The following is an 18,119-nucleotide window of genomic DNA, read 5'->3' on the forward strand; positions in this document are numbered from 1 at the left end:
AATTTAAAATGTCCTTCATGTATATATTCTTCACATGTATGCATACACACACTCAAATTAACAGGCAAAAAATAGACAACAGAATGGTATTTACCAAAACTTATAAAACATATGCTAAATATTTATCATGGAATCATACTTCCAAAGGTAAATAATTACGCAGAATAACTATTTTTATTAAAAAATCTTCACCCAAGGATACTTTTTTCCCATTTATCATCAGATAGAGTGGGAGAGAGAAAGACTGACGTGAGAGACACATCAACTGGTTGCCCCCCACATGACCCCGACCAGGGCTGGGGACTGAACCATAACTGAGGTATGTGCCCTTGACAGAAATCAAACCCATGACTCTTTGGTCCATGGGCCAATGCTCCAACTCCTAAGCCAAACAAGCAAGGGCTACAGTATAATGATTTTGATTTTTAAAAAATTGCTTTTGGGAGAAACTCTGACAAAACCACACTCAGTCTGATTCTGCAAATCAAGTTCAAGACTGGACAAAATACAAGATTTCAGATGGTACAGAATTAATTAATTAATTAATTAACTAACTCTAAAGCAGGCACACACAAGACTTAGTGCGAGAGTCTGAAGTCAGAGTATCTAAGATCACACCCCAATCTGATAAGGCTCTGTGCTCCTTCCAATACACTATCCTGAAAATACGAGGGCAGTTTTTAAGTTTGTAAATTTGTTCAACGTAAAAGAGAAGAGTGGGGCCAGAGTTCTGACTAAAAAGCAAAAAAGTAAACTTAGAATGAAGCAAGGCAATGTCATATGCTCAGTATGTTATAACTCAACTCCCACTCTGACCCTGACAAGAAAAACATTTCCTGGCAAGAACCCATCAGACTAAGCATTACTAATAAAACACCCTTAAGAGAGATAAATCTAAATTACTCAGTACAATTCTAAAGACAAAGCTGTAAACACTAGGAAAAAACTACAGGACACTTTCAACCAGTGGAATCATATTTCTGTTGATAAGAAAATTTGAAAGAAAACAAAAAAATCAAGCTTCCTGTTTTATGTTGACCACAGGTTTCATAAGGATAATGTATTGGAAGGAGCACAGAACCTTGATCTTGGGCAAGTGAAAAAATTCGGAATTTCTTAGAATCTTCTTTTTGTGAACAGAAACAAATGAAGTAAGTCTCTCCCCAAGCAACAACAAGCTGCTGCAGGGGGTCAGTGGAGAAGAGAAGGGAGAAATAGAAAAAGAGCTCCTAGTCAAGTCACAGGAAGTCTGTAAGGGTTTAAGAAGACGGCATTAAATTGAAGACGTCTGAAAAGGCATGCTAGCTCAAGGCAGAGCTCGATGACATGGAACAGCCTCCCAAAGTAATGCATATGCTGATGTTTTAACAATAATCATTTTTAAATATATAATAAGTCATTGATTGCTTCTCTCCAAAAAGCTACCCATTGCGGTGATACAGAGATAAGTTTTTTTGTATTGTCTACTGGGATAAAATTGTTTATTTCTAAGGGAATGGCTAAAAGTTCTCATTCTTGCATTTAACATAAATTTGTTGAGATTCTACCCCCTGGTGGACACTGTTAGGCACACCTCAGAGGTAGTCAGACATTGGGTCCTTCCAGTAGAATATGTAAGCTCCCAATATGAATAAGACCCTAAAGTGCTTATTTTTACTTTAATTTACTGGTGTTCACAAATGTATCTATCTAGTTGTACATAGAAATTAGCAGTAGATGGCTATATAAAAAGGTTTTAGTTAAAAAAAATCTTTGTACTCCAATTTAAAGTAGTCTGTAAAATATTTGTTTTTTTTCTATTTTATGAGGTTCTTAAAAGGTTAAAGAATAGCATGTGGGGAGGGGTGGTAAAGTCAGGGTAAAGGGCCTAAAGACTAGACAGCTCTGTGTCTAGGGAGTGAGGTATGAAGGTTATAAACATGAAACAGATAAGATCTTTGTGGTCTTCCTAGTTAAGAATTTCAATTCCTTTCTCTCTTCACTCCACTCTACAGCCAATTATCTGATGAGAAACAAAGCCCTGCTCACTAGCCTTCCTTCCCCAGCCTCTCCCCTGTACTCACTCAGGGGCCCACATGGAGACTTGAAGATGGGTTTCTAGCAAACTAAATGCAGATTAATCCCTCAGGTTTAATTGTCTGTTGAGTTTTGTTTTAAAATATTGCTCCAAATTAAACTGTAGGAGGACTGTCCGCTCTTTCACAAATCTGCACCAGAAGCAGCCGTGACGCGGCAGGTGCAGAGACTGCCCTGCTTTCCGCACGCGCAGTGGCGCCAGAGCCCCACCGAACACGCGCCAGCGCACGGAGTGGCCAGTTCGCCCGTCCGACTGGGCAAGTACGGGAATCATGCCAAACGGATGAAGATGCAAACCTCCGCGCCGAGAGAACAGATCTGGGTTTGGGGAAATGAAAAGTTGGGTCTTCCCTGTGATTTCACTGACAGCTGAGTTACACTGGGCAGTCCCTTCCTTGAACAGGAGTTAGATTTGGAAAGTAAGAAAGTGGTGGTAAGAACGCCAAGAAACACATCGCCCGAGAACAATCCTGGAGCCGTCAGAGAAACTGCACGTCTTCTGCCGTCAGGGGCTGGCGGCCCTGAGCCCATGGCGAATGAAGTGAACAAGGAGTTAAAGGGTCCACGGTCATGGCACTAAGGGTCAGGACCAGGATTGTGACAAAAAACCACATTTTAGTTAATTTGAATGGTACATGTCACATGTGCTATGACGGACAGGCTGGTCTGGCACGATACTCTGATTTTGCTGGGTTGCACAAAATTCTCTGGAAACTGGAATTTTTGTGGAGCTCTTGTCATACTGGTTTTGGAAAGGCTGGCGGACCACCACTAGGGAAGGCTGGCATCTGAGCAACGGCCTCTGGAATCACAGCGCGCAGCAAAAGTAGGTTCACAGTTGTGAGTATGCGAAACAGTTTCTTCTTCTATTTTTTGGTAATGATTGCATTATTTTCCAGATGAACAACTGTAAATCGACTTTTTCGCACACCCTCTATGTATGTGAACAAAAGGCAGAAGCAGATGCTGACCTCAAATACCCATGATACTAAGTCACCTTTGGGCAAGTTTCTGAACAGCTCTAACTTGTTGCTTTCTCGTTATAAAACAGATCCCATTTGTTAAGTGAAATACTGCTAAGTACAGCAGGCAGGCATCAGACAGAAGGCACTGGTACTGGTCACATCCGCCGACCCTCCCTCTGTTTCCCAGGTGCTGCACTTCGCTCACTTCTTGTGTCCTCACTGCTGGGCCCCAATCCTCCCACTGCAGCAGCTCTGTTTGTGTGGCTGCTTGTCTGATCTCTCCCCTCCGCCAGGCTGTCAATTATAAGCCTCACTTACCTCATCTTTGTAGCCTCAGTACCTGCCACAGTGTCTGGCCTGTAGCAGCAGATGCTCAAAAATAATTATGAATTAAGAAGTCAAAGAAGGCAAAGACCACGTATGGCTTGCTCACTAGTAAGTTCCTAGGACTTAACCCTCTTAAGTAAATTGATAAGTAACTGAATGAGTGAACACCAGAAAAAAAATTAGTATTTGTAGAAGTCTATAATACATTATTCTGTATTTGAGTCATCCATTAAAAATGGCAATTGCTCAGTTTATGTGCAAAGGAGACATTCTCTGCTAAAGCATGTATCTCTCCACTTCTCACTGGATTTAAGAAACAAAAAGTCCTTTTGAGGTAATTTTTCAGAATTCATTTGAAAAATACTATTTGAATTAAAGTATAGCAGAATAAAATATTGCTGAGGCTAACTACATTTGTTTTCTAAATATGCCTTACTTTTCTAGCTATATATTTAAGCAAATAGTGTATTCCAAATAATAAACCATGAAATATTTACCGAATGCTTGCCACGTGCTAGTTACTTAGGCAGATGATTGGATATATTAGAACACAGTGCACACTCAGTAAATGTGTTAGGAAATCTAGGTTTTAGTTTCAGCTTCAACAGTAGCAGGCAAAAAATGCCAAATTTGTGGTACTACTAGGGAAGACACTGGTAATGTTGACAATGTGCACAGGAAAAAGGCAAACTGACTTGCTCCTTGAAATTACAGACAGGCTACATTATTATCATGTAGTAATAAGTATTGCTTTGAAAAAGATTACCCTTAGGTAAACCCCCACAATTTTCCATGTTATTTATGCAAGGGAATGAGAACAGTTCTAAACATTTAGAATATGTATCTCCTGTACTCTGAATATGAAATTAGAATGTGTCATGATATTTGACCAAAAGTGTCCCCGCCCACACAGTATCAATCTAGACTATCACGTAGCAATTAATCTAGTAGCCCAGTGTGGAAATTCCCCATGGAGAAAACAAAGCTCATCTCTGCTCTGAGCAGGAACCTGTAGGCTTTTTTTCACAGGGTGGGCTTCCTGTAAGTGGGCCCCTTTACCACATAGCATCTTCTCCAACAATGAAGGTCTTGTTTTTCATACATTAAAGTAGAAAAAGAGGTTTTTTTCTTGCTATCTTTGTCAGTTCCTTCTTTTAATCTAATAGGGCCCTTGATTTTTGGAATCGACACACTGCTAAAAATATGTATTGAGTGCTTATTACTATTACACATCAGACTCTATTCCAAGTGCTGGGGCTACAGTAGACCAAAAAACAAGGTCCCTCTCTTCACAAGACCTACCTTCCAGTGGGGGCACATCCAGATTTAAGAAAATGTGACCATCTTGCACATGGGAGAGGCTTACATCACCTCTAGAACAGCATGAGAAAGCAATCACATGGGATAAACTTGTTCAGCAAACAGAACCCACACTGGCACACAGAGAGCTCTTCTGATTAGAAAGCACAGCACCATTTGTGAAAAAAGAAAAACAAAAAAAAGGCTCCCTAATTTGTTGAAAAGATTTTAGTGTTTCTACTGTGCCAATCTCATGAAATAATGCCTAGCAGTCAACTATAATAGATAATGTACAACAGATGATGTACAGGTGTGTATGCAATAACTTGGATTTAAATCTTAGCTGGGAAATCAGTTAATTCATTGGGGCTTCAGGTTTTCTTTCAAGTATGAGAAATACTTTAAAAATTAAAAGCAGTCCACAGGCAAATTTGATTCTTCTTATAATTAATAATTTGGACAAATTGCTAGGCAGACGTTAATTAACAGAAGAGTGAACATTTTGGATTGATCAAGACTTTATTCTTGCCCTGGCTGGTTTGGCTCAGTGGTTAGAGTGTCGGCTCACGGACCAATGAGTCGCGGGTTTGATTCTGGCTGAGGGCACATACCTCAGTTGCGATTCTTCCCCAGCCCTGGTTGGGATCCTGGGGGAGGCAACCACTCGATGTTTCCCTTTCAGGTTGATGTTTCTCTTTCTTTCTCCTTCTTTCTCCCTCTTTCTCTCTCTCTCTCTCTCTCTCTCCCCCCATCTTTCTTTCTTTCTCTCTCCCTCTCCCCCTTCCTCTCTCCCTCCCTCCCACTCTATCTCTCTATCTGAACAAAAATGGAAAAATGTCCTTGGCTGAGGATTAAAAAACAAAACAAAACTATATTTTTGATTCATTTATTTTATGTGTTCATTGAAAAGAATTAAAAACAATACAGAAGTATAAGTTTTCATAACAAATAAAAGTCCAATAAACTTCTCCTTCATTTCCCTAGTTTGTTGTGTATTCTTCTGCATCTTTCCTATGAATATAATTTTTCCCTAAAACACGAGATCGTACTACATAGTCTCTCCTAGAAACCTGCTTACTTCATTCCACAATATATCACAAACATTCTTTCATGTTACTGCATACATAACTACCTTATAATTTTCAATGGCTTCCTAGTATACTATAGTATGATTGTACCATATTTATTTATTCTCCTACTATTTATTCTAATTTATCATTCTTAATTTATTCTCCTACTGTTAGACAGTTATGTTGCCTCTTCCTAGAAGTGGAACTGCGAATTCAAAGGTTTTGAGTTTTAATTGATTCTGCCAACTTGTCATTCAAAAGGCCATATAACATCATACCCCTGCTTTATGCCTTTTTATATTTTAACTTGGATTCTCTAATTACTATAACTAATAACCATAATATATGTACTTCATAATATGTCTTCACATACATGACATAATATATGTCAACCACGATGTCAAAATTTTCAATTAAAACACTAAAAAAATTTAAGCTAAATACAAAGGTCAAAGGAAATTTACTAAAAGTTACATAAGACACACTTAATCAGACTGTGTAAAGACTGTCTGAAAAACAGCTAGAGAGAAAGAACACTGTGTAATTACAGAAAATGACTACTATGTTATAGGAACCTATACCAAGAATGCAAACTTTTCCATGAAGCACTTCCTGTCATAATTAAACAGACACTCCTTTAAACGGACTGATTTCAAGGTATGCTGCCTAATGTTGTTTTGAAACACGACACTCTACAGTCAATAGTATAAAAAAATAAAACTTTGGAAACTGGAGATACCACTTACATTATAAACCACATTTCCTGTTTTGAACCCCTGTGCCCTAAATCAGTTATCAGTCCTCGTCTACAGATAAAAATAGATTGAAAAATACTATAAATATCCCACAATGTACTTTTTTTTGGGTCAAACTGAAACACTACCTGAAAGAACTTTGAAGTATTTTTTTTCAAGTAAATTATCTATTCAAGTATACTCTGAAGACACATTATTGAAATTACTGCTTATTAAACACAAGGCAACTGTAGCAATATTGCCAGACAGATACAAAGGCCTAAATATTCTGCAACAAAAATAGCTTTTGTTGGAATAAAGAGTTTTTAGTCCTAGGTCTTCATGTTTTAGTTCACTCATTCTTAAACTGATGCTTTCCCTTAAACTGATAAATGTCTTTTGCCACGTAGGGGATTTTTAAAACGAACATTCAAGGTAAGGACACCCTTTATATAAAGTATATGAATGAATCACTTCAACCTCTACAGTTTTCTATTTTCTTTCTCAGGATCTTTTTTTTTTTTTTGGCGGTGTATGTGTGTGTAATTAATATGATCTGCTAGCTTTTAAATGAATAGAAAAACTTTCTTCTATGAAAACAGAAAATATTGCCAGCAGTGAAAATAACAGTAAAATGATTTCATGGCTTATTTTCTCTATTTGCAAGACAGGATTATATACACAAGAATTCATTTAGCATTCATAAACTTGACAGATAGCTTTAAGACAAATTTGGGCAAGAGAGTGACAACCTCTGCCATTTCAAAGTTAAAGTCTGATGTGTAAAACAGATTATGATTATACTAACATAAATTATTACAGAATACTTTATACATTTATCATAGAATTATCAGTTTCATTTGAAACTTGATACACTAAATTTCAGACTTAAAGGTAAAATTTTAATTTAATGTTTACTAATAAATCAAATTCATTTGTTTCAATGTAGTATACTTAGAAGGCAACTTCAATTAGAAAAGTGTGACCAAAAAATAGGATTCATTCTATATATGCAAATGAATGTATTTGTTTTACAATAAGAGGCATCATATTTATATATATTTCATAAACTGGTCTGTAGTTAACTGTTCAATTTTTAAAATCTCAATCGCTCTTTTGGATTGAGTACTGACTGAGATTTTGAGTTTATAAAAAATAAGAATGATTTTAATTAAATCAAAACTAATAATGCTTACGAGAAGTTGGGCTCCGGAGCCTGACTGCTTGGGTTATGATCCTGACTCCCCTCTTCAGCTGTGTGGCCTCTGTGATGAAATGAGCGAACACAGGAAGCAGAAAATGCCTGGTAGCACTATTTTACGGAGATGCTATTGCATCCCTGTCGTTGGAATCATTACCATGGAGCATAGCAAAGAAGTAATAAGGTATGGTCCCTATTCTCAATAAATAATTCCATATATAATTTAACAAATAAAACCCAATTATTATATGTTTCAACCATTAAACTAAAGACCTTGAAATAAAAAACAACTGAGTTGTAATAAAATTAAAGTGGAAAATAAATATGAAAAGCCAATAGTTAACTTGGAGTTTAAAAGAAGTCTTTAAAAAATCTTTTAAATCTTTCTTTTTTTTAAATCCTCACCTGAGGATATTTTCCCATTTATCTTCAGATTGAGTGAGTGTGTGTGTGGGGGGGGTACAGAGAGAAACATTGATGTTAGAGAGACATATCAATTGGTTGCCTCCCACACAACCCGACCAAGACCAGGGACCAAACCGCAACCGAGGTACATGCCCTTGACTGGAATTGAACCCCAGACTCTTTGGTCTGCGGGCCGACGCTCTAACCACTGAGCAAAACCGGCCAGGGCAAATCTTAAAAATCTTTTAATAAGCATCTTTTAGAAGCTGAATTCTGACCATTAAAACTGGTTGGGCATGATAAAACTGAAGTGTGAAGCAGCATGGCAAGCTGGGACGAACTTGACCCATACTCTGGGTCTGAGTCCCTGACTTGGGTAAGCTATGTATATACATTCGCCTGCACTTCTGTTTTGTGACACCAGCTTTTCAAGTTTATTGCAAGGACGACGAACCAAGGGCACAGCAGCTTAACCGCAGCAAGGAAAAGGCACAGGAGGGGTAGTAAGAATGGTTTGTTTCATTGATAGAACTTGGTTTCTTGGATTCTTCGTAATAAAATCTGAATTCTAAGTTACTTTTTCTCTCTTGGAGACTTTACGTAAATAATCACTCTCCTGCCTTTCCATCTTCTATATCAATGCTTGCTTTTTATCCCTCTACCCAATTTGTTGCTTAGAGCCCTGCTATAGTTTTGTGTAGATTCTTTATTCAAAATTAAAAGCAACCTCTTTATTCGTACTAGTATCTTTACCATTCATTACGATAACCTTTATAACTTGGCCATACTTTGAAATGATCCAGCATAAGCCACTATTTGCTGGGGAAAAGGTGCAGCTGGGCACACACACACTGTTCTTGTACTAAGCCACGACTCGGTTCCTTAGCAGAGGCCTCGCGCAGGAGAGGCCGCAGCCCTGCGTTTTCAGTAGTGCGATGCACCTCGGACAGAGGAAGGCACAAAGCACGTTTTTAACCCAGCTATTAACAAAATACTAGAATATGCAAAATTACACAGCATTGTTATCTGTCTGGTCTGATCCATTTCCAAGGTCCCATACACTTCTCTGAGAAGAGTGACAAAGTTAGAATTTGGAGACAGAAGAGCTAGGCTGAAGACTGAGTCCTAGTACCTCGAACAAGTCATAGCCTTTTCTAATTCTCCAACTTTTAAAAATCTGCCAAATGAAGAAAAAAAATAATACCTTACCCCAACAGGCTATTGGAAGGATAAAATGCAATAATGTATACAAAAAATAACAGTTAAACTGTAACATATTTTTATTTAAAAATGGACCAAAATGATATATCCTAACAAATTTATTAAACTTTTGATAAGAGCCAAACAAACTGATGTTTGGTATTTTATTTTCAATGCTATAAGCTTTAAAAAACACAAAAATGGGCCAACCTTCCAACTCCGTTCCCATTCACACTGTTATGACTCGAATGATGTGTCACTAGGTTCTTTCTCAGTCACACAGTTTCTGAAGCAATGTCCAGAAGCGCATCACCTGCATTTCTACAGGAGCCTGAAAACATTAGCACTACCTGTATGAGATGTTTCCTTATCAGGAGAAAAGGTTAAGACTTGGGATAATTCCCAAATGAGAAACCACTCATTCACCTATTAAAGCATTCATTTGTTCAAACATATGTTGAGAATCCATTATATAAAGGGGCTTCTTATTGTGGGGACCACAGAGATGACTAAGGCATGGTGTCTGTCATTAAGAGACATAGTCTAATAGAGCAGTCTTCAAACTTTTTTTGATTATGCAAGTAATAAGTAAAATAATTTTATACCCTTTCAATACATGTATTTTTATATGTAAATATATATAAGGTTTTAGTATATGATATGTAACTTCTAATTTATCAAGATTTGTAGCATTATGTTAACACATATATTATAAAAGTATATAGTATGTAAACTTATAAAATACATAATTTATACATATATATGTATATTATGTATTCCATGCATTATAAATAAGAAAAAAAAAATCAGGAAAGGAAGCAATAAAGAAGAAATTCAAATTACTTCATTAGTTTAAATAAGTTAGGTCATGCTAAAATGTAAAAACAACCCTAAAATACCAGAAGGTTAAGACAACAGCAAATGTATTTCTTGCTCATGAGATATGTCCAGTGGGGGTTAATCACTCAGGGATCTCAGCTTATATGGAGGTTCCACCTCAACACAAGCTCCTGTGAGCACAGAGCAGGGGCGAGAAAAACCATGGCCACATTCCAGGCTCAGGCGGGGACATCCGGGCTGCTTCCACAGGACCACATTTGGCCTCGGCAGTACAACCCTCTCCCAGGGAGAAAAATGGGGACTTGGATGAATGGTAACAGAATCTATTACAATTATTTTTTTAAGTTTTACATTTACCAGTACAAAAAGTGTTCCTGAATTGAAATCACAATGATTTGAACGTCTGAATCTAAGGTAATCACTATCCTGCCCTCTGTCTCCATTGATCAGCGTGCTGGTTTTCTTATCAATGGAATGGACTCATACAGAAGCAGGCATTGTCTTCTTTTGGATCCAGCTTCTTCCCCTCAACATTATGTCTGTTAGAACCATTCATGTGGCTGCATATAGAAGAGTTTGATTGTTTCACTGCTATCTAGACTTTTACTATGACTGTACCACAATTTATGTAGCCATGCGACTGCTGATGGACATTCGAATTGTTTCCAATTTTTAACTATATCAAATAGTTGCTGTGACTATTGCTGTCTGTGTCTCCTAGTGGGCATAAACACTCAGTATATTCTCTTAGGTAACATAGTGAAATAGAGCTGGTTCACTGCAAAAAGCACATTTCTGTTTAGTAGGCACTGCCTGGTTTCCGGTGGGGAGAGAAAAGCAGGGATGTGTATCCCACCAAGAGTGCTCTATTGTCAACAGACTTTATGTATAGTTTTGCTGAATATGGGCCCACATATCCAAAAGCAAAATTTGCTGTAGTTAAAAAAAAAAGAAAGGATTTTCCATACCTAAACCTATTTTCCTTAGCAGAAAAAGCTATGACCCAAAAACAAAAAAAGTCCAAGAACATACATCAAATTTTCTTTTCATTAATATAACCCAGCCATAGAGTACAAGAATATTAATTTCGTTCAAACCATCATATTTAAAGTCTGTGAAGATTTTTGTGATTTTATAAAGCTATTATTAAAATCCTTCAATACACAAACTTGCTGAAGTTGACATTGAATCTACATATAATTTTTAGTCCTTGTGACTGTGATCACAGGCTGTCACACGTTTTCAATTAGAAATGACAGTAATTTCAAAAATAAAAATGGGTTTTCAAATACATCATAGTTATTAATTTACTTCGCTTGACACGCATACATTTCGATTGTATGAGATATTATTTGAAAATTGAAATAAATTGATCCAAAGGAAAAAATCTATATTCCAAGTAGATATCCTGTGAAAGATTTTATTAACACTATCTTTAATTTGCTTTGTTGATGTCTATAGCTTCAATCACTTAAAATCCAGCCCCAAATTGAGTTTTGGATTCAAACTACACCACTGTTGGTGTAGTGTTTGTTCAATGCAGAATTTGCCGCATTAATGAACTTGTTGATAACTGATAAACTGAGGCAGAGGAGAAAAGTCCCAGTTTTGTCAACCAATGGTCCTCTGTGGCCTTAGATAACCATTCACTTGGGCCTTGGTTTCCTCAGCTGTTCTGGGAAGGATGTGTCTGCTGTGGACTCCCAGGAAATGTACAAGACGTTGTTGTTTCAAAAACACATGCTCACGCCTGGCACGCCACAGATCCCACAGGCTCTCAGGGCCTGCATGCCCTGAGTCAGAGATCAGAACAAAGGCAATGCCTCCAACGCACTGTAAAGCTTTTCACACCGACTGTTTAAAGGCAAACACTTTTAAATTCAGGGTAAACATTAACTCCAAGATCATAAGGAAATAATAAAATAGATGAGGTGGAGAAAAGAACACCAGAATGGTAGAATATATACAGGTCTCAGTTACCTTGGTGTCCACCATGGTGCACACACTTGTTAAGTGTGTCAATGAGTTTTAGAAAAAGACTTTTCGGTCTATAATTAGACATCATCAGGTAAATTGGGGGGGGGGGGACCCTAACGCCTTCCATCGGGCCTTAGAAACAGAAGTTCCACATTCCTGATCACAGAGCACAGGTGCGGCAGTTCTAAGGCCTCACTGACCAGAAGAGACCACGTCAGAGGGCGTGTGGCCTTCCGCTGCCAGGCTGACCAGGTTGGCAGGAACTGGGATGGTAAGGAATGGGCGGATCTGGTGCTACCTGGAGCAGAAGCAATGGCACTGCTGGAATATGAGAGACCGCCAGGTACTGTGATGCTCTGAACAGCACTTGTCCAATCACAGAACCGACTTTCAGATGAGATTTAGTGAGAGTTAGATTACAAGAAAGTCAAGGGTACACAGGGAGGACAGAGACAAAGTGTGGAAAGAGTAATGGGAAGTTAAGAGAGAGAAAGTTTTTGTCATATTTCAGATTATTTCAATCCCTTCCAACCCCCTGTCCAAGCCCGGAACAAGAAAGCACACATTGAGCACGGAGCACCTCAGCACCCCAGACACGGGAGCATCACCAGGCGGCATCTTCAGAAGCCCAGAGCCCATCGAAAGAGATTCCCCCAGCCAGAAAGGGCACAACTTGATTATTAAAAAATAACTACTGTAATAAATTGAAACCCATTAAGTATGCTCAAATCATGAGTTAATAAAGATAAAAAATAAAAAATATCTTGATCATCTTTTAAAAAATACGAGGCAACCAACTCATTCTGAAAACTCCTAAAATAAAGAATCAAGCATTTATCCTGCCTTTCCTGTAGAAACTTACTTCAGAGTAACCGAATAGTTGATGATTTTTAAAATGTTTTTACTTAGTGTTCCACCTAACAATCATTAGTTTGCAATCCCTAAAGAGGAACAGATCATGGCAACAATTACATATGGTACTCAGACCATTAGATGAAAGGTTGTGATAAGTTGCCAAAGGGTGGATCAAGCTGATACCACTTATATCCAGTTTCAATCTTAATATCAAAAAAAAAGAGAGGCAACCAAACACTATGTACCTCCTGGTGGTTGTAAACAAAATTAAAACAAAATCAAACTCTAAAGCTGATAAAGCTTATTAGTCACACATTTATAGGAAACACAAGGGACAGAAGAACATGTTAAATGCACTATGAAGAAGCAATCTGGAAAGTCCAGGAAGCGAGAATATCTACAGAACAACCAACCTGATTTATTCAACAAATAAGCTGAACAGGAGATCCTAGAGAGCAAAATAATAATAAAAATAATAACATATCAAGCAAAAGCAAAGACCTTGGTTAAATCCTAATTTAAATAAACTGTCTATAAAGCTTCTATGAGAATTTTGAACACTGATGGGATATTTTATGAAATTAAGGAATTAATATTAATTTTTTCCAGATCTGATAAAGGTACTATGGTTATGTTTTTTTTAAAAAAAGCCCTTATCTGATCTGCGTATGGATGAAATGATCTAATGTCTGGAATTCACTTCAAAATAATATATCCCAGAGGTAGTGGGGAAGAGAGGAGGGTACAAATAAAACAAGATTGGTTATGAGCTCATAATTGTTGAAACTGGCCAATAGGTCAATCAGGATCTGTTTTACTGTTCTATTTTGATATGTTTGAAAATTTCCAAAATAAACGTCTAAAAGTGACTTTGACTGTTTCTTTGCACAATAGTAAGTACATTAGTTTACCCCGATGCCAAATAGCATAGTTTACAGCTATCAATTTAATACATAATAAAATAAGTACTTTAACAGATAAGGCATGCAATGAAGAAAATATGTAGGTCACAGGTCATCTCAAAGTTAATAAATTTCACATTGAGGACCAGTAGAGCCAAAATTTAGCTTTATTGAAAAATGTTTGGCAGACAAATAACTTATAACCAAATGTCCAAAGTATTGTACAAATGGTTTTATAGCATTAACTCTGATACATTAAACTGCTTATGAAAAAATGTCTGGGGAAAAAGTGAGATTAAATAATAAAACTGATTTTTAAAAAGATAATGATTATACTCTTGTAGAAAATGTAAAATTGCTTTTCTCTTAAAAATAGTTTAAATACAAGTTTATTAAAATCTACTTCACAATACTTTTCAAATGAAATTAATAAAAATAGCCCAAGGAATTAATAAAAACTATATTTTCAGAGTCCAGTACAGGAAAAAATTACTAACTTAGACTTTTCTCTTCAAAGATGAAGTTCACTCACTAAAAATCATTAGATGACTATGCAAGGCTAACGTTCAGTTAGTGATCACAAAGTCAGAAGTACACAAAGAACAGAACTAAGTACTACAGTTTATAAAAGTGAAATGAACATTGACAACACCAAGTGTTTTTGGAAACTGAGAAAGAATAAATAAAGTGCTGACACTGCAGTGTCATGTGCCCTCTGCTCATGAAAGTATGTTTGTCTTAAAAGAAACAAGAAAAGAGCTAGGTAAAAAGGCCACACCACTTAATGTTACACAGCCAGCAGAATTGACTTTGTTTTAAAAAAGTACCCAGAGGCCACACATCATCATCACTCTCATGAACGGCTGTACTGGTTCACTTTCATGGCAGAGAAAATATGAAGACACCTCACTGGGGATCCACCATGGTGTCACAAAGCCTCTGAAGTGCTGTGGGCTGACCGCACCCCTTAAGCGAGGGGGTGACCTCATGCACTGCTGTCTTCCAAAGACACCCCCTGAAACACGTGAGCTGATAAGAAAGCAAGCCTGCCTCCTACCCCGTCAGGAATTCTGTCATCGCTGCTGGTGGTGCTCAGCATGTGCTAAAGACTACTGACTGTTAGACGAAGCTGCAAGTCAGAGAAGATTGGGGGGTGGGAGGTTCCTCTGCATCACTCACAGGTAAATTGTGTTTCTCAGTAACAATTAGACTTTAAATGGAGACAGATGTGAGACTGATGCTTTGTGACCAAGCCTTTTGTTGCAGAATCACTAAACATGAGGAAAGCTGCAGTAGCTGTGTCATGACCTTTTCCTATTCTCACAGAAACATCACAAGTAATCTGATGACCCCGAACATACAAAGCAAATAATTTAAGAATAATGTCAGTGCTAATAATTATGTCAATATAATAATTATGTCAATAAACATACCAATAACTGAAGAAAATATTAATTTTAACAAAATTAAACTATCCCTGAAAACAGGTTACATTTTGTATGGCAATGCCACATAGAACTGCTTATGTGTTGTGCAGACATGATACTTTCTTTTTTTTTTGAATCCTCACCCGAGGACATTTTTTTCCATTTTTTGTTCAGATAGGGTGGGAGGGAGGGAGAAAGAGAGAGAGAGAGAAACATCGATGTGAAAGGGACACATCAAGTGGCTGCCACCCACACGACCCAAACCAGGGCCAGGGACAAACTGCAACCGAGTTACGCGCCCTGAGCGGGAACCAAACCCAGGTCTCTCTGGACCACAGGCCGACGCTCTAACCGTTGAGCCAAAGCGGCCAGGGCGGTACTTTCTTTTTAATTCAGATGTAACTGCTCAAAATTTAGGGAGTGCACAAAACTACCATGTGAGAACTCACAGGACGTAAGAAAATGAGTGTTAATATATTCATTTTAATTCAATTAAACAAGTATGAATATTCACTGTGTACTATTTATTAAAAAATGAACAAAAATAATAATGGAAACTAGAACATCATAAGATTTGCTTTCCTATTGAAAAATAATTTTAGAAAAAATAATAACAAAACCATATAGCAAATATTTGGCAGAAAACAAACTGAGGAGTGACCTGCACGTTCAGTAAGGCTGTATACTAACAACATAAAAATAAAGAGACAGTGAGACAGAAGGTGGAGGTGGGCCACCCAAGGAGAGAGGCAGTTATCAGGATGGCTGGCAGAGCGCAGGCTCTTCTGTCTAGTCGTCCGAGGACTGGGGTAAGAGGGAGGTTACACTCAGTGCTGCTAAGAGCTGTCGAACAAATCTGAGAGAGACCTGGAACCCGTTTATACCACTGTAAGGCTAAGAACCCAGTAAGGGCAATATCTGAGTACTGCATATTGTTACTTTAAGTAGAAAATAAAAAGATTTTTAAAATTCTTCTGATATCTGCCCTTTGGAATCTGCATCTTTCAGTAATTGTTCTATTAAAATACTTAAATAATTTGAAGTCTGGGAATGTGAAAAGAAGCTCCTCACATCTTTATTTAAAAATTCCTCCAATACAGAGTAATAAGAAAACAGAAACAAAATATATACATACACATAACATATACATGTACTAAAGAGGAGAGGCTAAACGTGTACTAGGGGTTCAGAGGAAAGCAAAGCCACCTTGTCAGTGTGATTAGGAGGACGTCCTGGAAGGAGCACTCAGCTCAGAGGCAGGCCCCGAAGTGTGCACAGGTGAGCCAGGAGTGATGATGACCAGGCTGATGCTACTAGCAAAGGCACCTCTGCGAGCTCCCAGGAGGTCATCCGTATAGTTAGTAAACAAATATTTACTGAATAAGTACTAGGTACCAAGTAGTGGTCTAAATGCTGGACATACAGAGGAGGATGCAAGATTTTGTTTGTGAATTTGCAAATTTGTGGACTCTTGTGGTGGAATTTCTCACCTGAACTGAATAGAATATTATCCCTTCATGTTTCTCTGCAGGAATCCCTGTTGGGAATGTAACATAATATATATGGTACACATACTATATTATCTTTCTAAAACCCCAAAATATTCAACTTCAAGTCATCTGGGCCCAAGAGTTTTAAATAGAGACAAGATCCAAAGTGCCAGAGGCTGCTGACTGAGGTCTCAAGAATGAGAGAATGATCATTTGTTGTTGAAAGTCAGATTTGTTCACTTAAAGTCATAAACCATGCTTACCACTAAAGGTCAATTTTATCAACAATGTTGTGATAATTAAGAGTGGACTATGATCTTATGGATTTAGCTTTAAAAGCTCTCAGAATAAAGGCCAGTGTATAACATTCTCCCTTGAAATACTTCTTTCACGAACGAAACAGGAGTAGTTGTCACAGGTTGAATCTAAAGCACCATGCCTATTCTCCAATGGCCCTGGCACTTCTTCTGGTCAATGGCTGGTCCAGTGAGGCCTGAGTGACAAAGGGGAATCAGCCCCATGAAGATGTAGGAGAATTACTGTCTACGCAAAGGGAAAAACAGTACTGAAGAGGCCCTGAAGTGGAAGGGTTTGGGAAGTCTGGGCAACAGAAAGGCGCACTTTGTTGGAGAGCAGGTGGAGAGGTGGGTGGTGGAGAGGTGGGTGGTGGAGGTGCACCAGGGGATGGGCAGGGGCCAGCACTGAGCTGCTCCGCAGATTTTACTGTAAGGATAATGGGAATATATTGCAAGGATTTAAAGCACGAAACTGATAGGATTTGATTCAAATTTTAAAAAGACATATTTGGGATATAAACTATAATCCAGTTTTCAGACAATAGAGAAGTATATAAAAAGGTAATGGGAGTTTAGAAAAAAAGATCAATTATGGCCAACTGTAGGTAAAAGGCCTTATATGACTCTCTCCCTTCCTCTATCTAAAATAAATTTAAAAAATTAATAGGTAGCTTGGTTTTATGTTTTGCACACTATTTCATACAAAGAAATTACTATTTGATTAATCAAAGAATTTATTTGATTCAGCAAGCAATAGTTTTGTTTTTCCCCTCACCTGAGAATATGTTTTTATTGATGTTAGAGAGTTAGAGAGGGAGAGGGAGAGAGAGAAAGAGAGGGAGAGAAGGAGAAACACTGATCGGTTGCCTCATATAAGTGCCCCGACCAGGTAGCGAACCAGCAACCCAGATATGTGCCCTGACCAGGAATCGAACCTGCCACCTTTTGGTGTACGGGATGATGCTCCAACCAACTAAGCCACCTGGCCAAGGCACAATAGTTATTTTAAAAATATATATGATAAAGTTATGTGACTTTCATTTGATATCACAAAG

At 37.8% G+C, this 18,119-nt stretch overlaps 1 protein-coding gene across 14 annotated transcripts in view; it reads right to left on the reverse strand.

Annotated features, from left to right (window-relative positions):
* The window catches only part of EXOC2 (exocyst complex component 2), a 206,102-nt gene that overhangs the window by 7,553 nt on the left and 180,430 nt on the right, over positions 1-18,119 (reverse strand). The window contains exon 26 of one of the 14 annotated variants that reach the window (XM_036257414.1): positions 9,534-9,598. The exons of 12 other annotated variants lie outside the window; for them this stretch is intronic. In XM_036257414.1, the coding sequence (XP_036113307.1) occupies positions 9,549-9,598 (50 nt within the window). In that variant the 3' untranslated portion in view covers positions 9,534-9,548. Of the gene's footprint in view, positions 1-9,533; positions 9,599-16,669; positions 16,816-18,119 lie in introns of those variants that run through there. One more of the 14 variants, XM_036257412.1, reaches the window with a different exon arrangement.

This window comes from Molossus molossus, unplaced genomic scaffold, assembly GCF_014108415.1.
Source record: "Molossus molossus isolate mMolMol1 unplaced genomic scaffold, mMolMol1.p scaffold_m16_p_12, whole genome shotgun sequence".
Taxonomy (NCBI): Eukaryota; Metazoa; Chordata; class Mammalia; order Chiroptera; family Molossidae; genus Molossus; species Molossus molossus.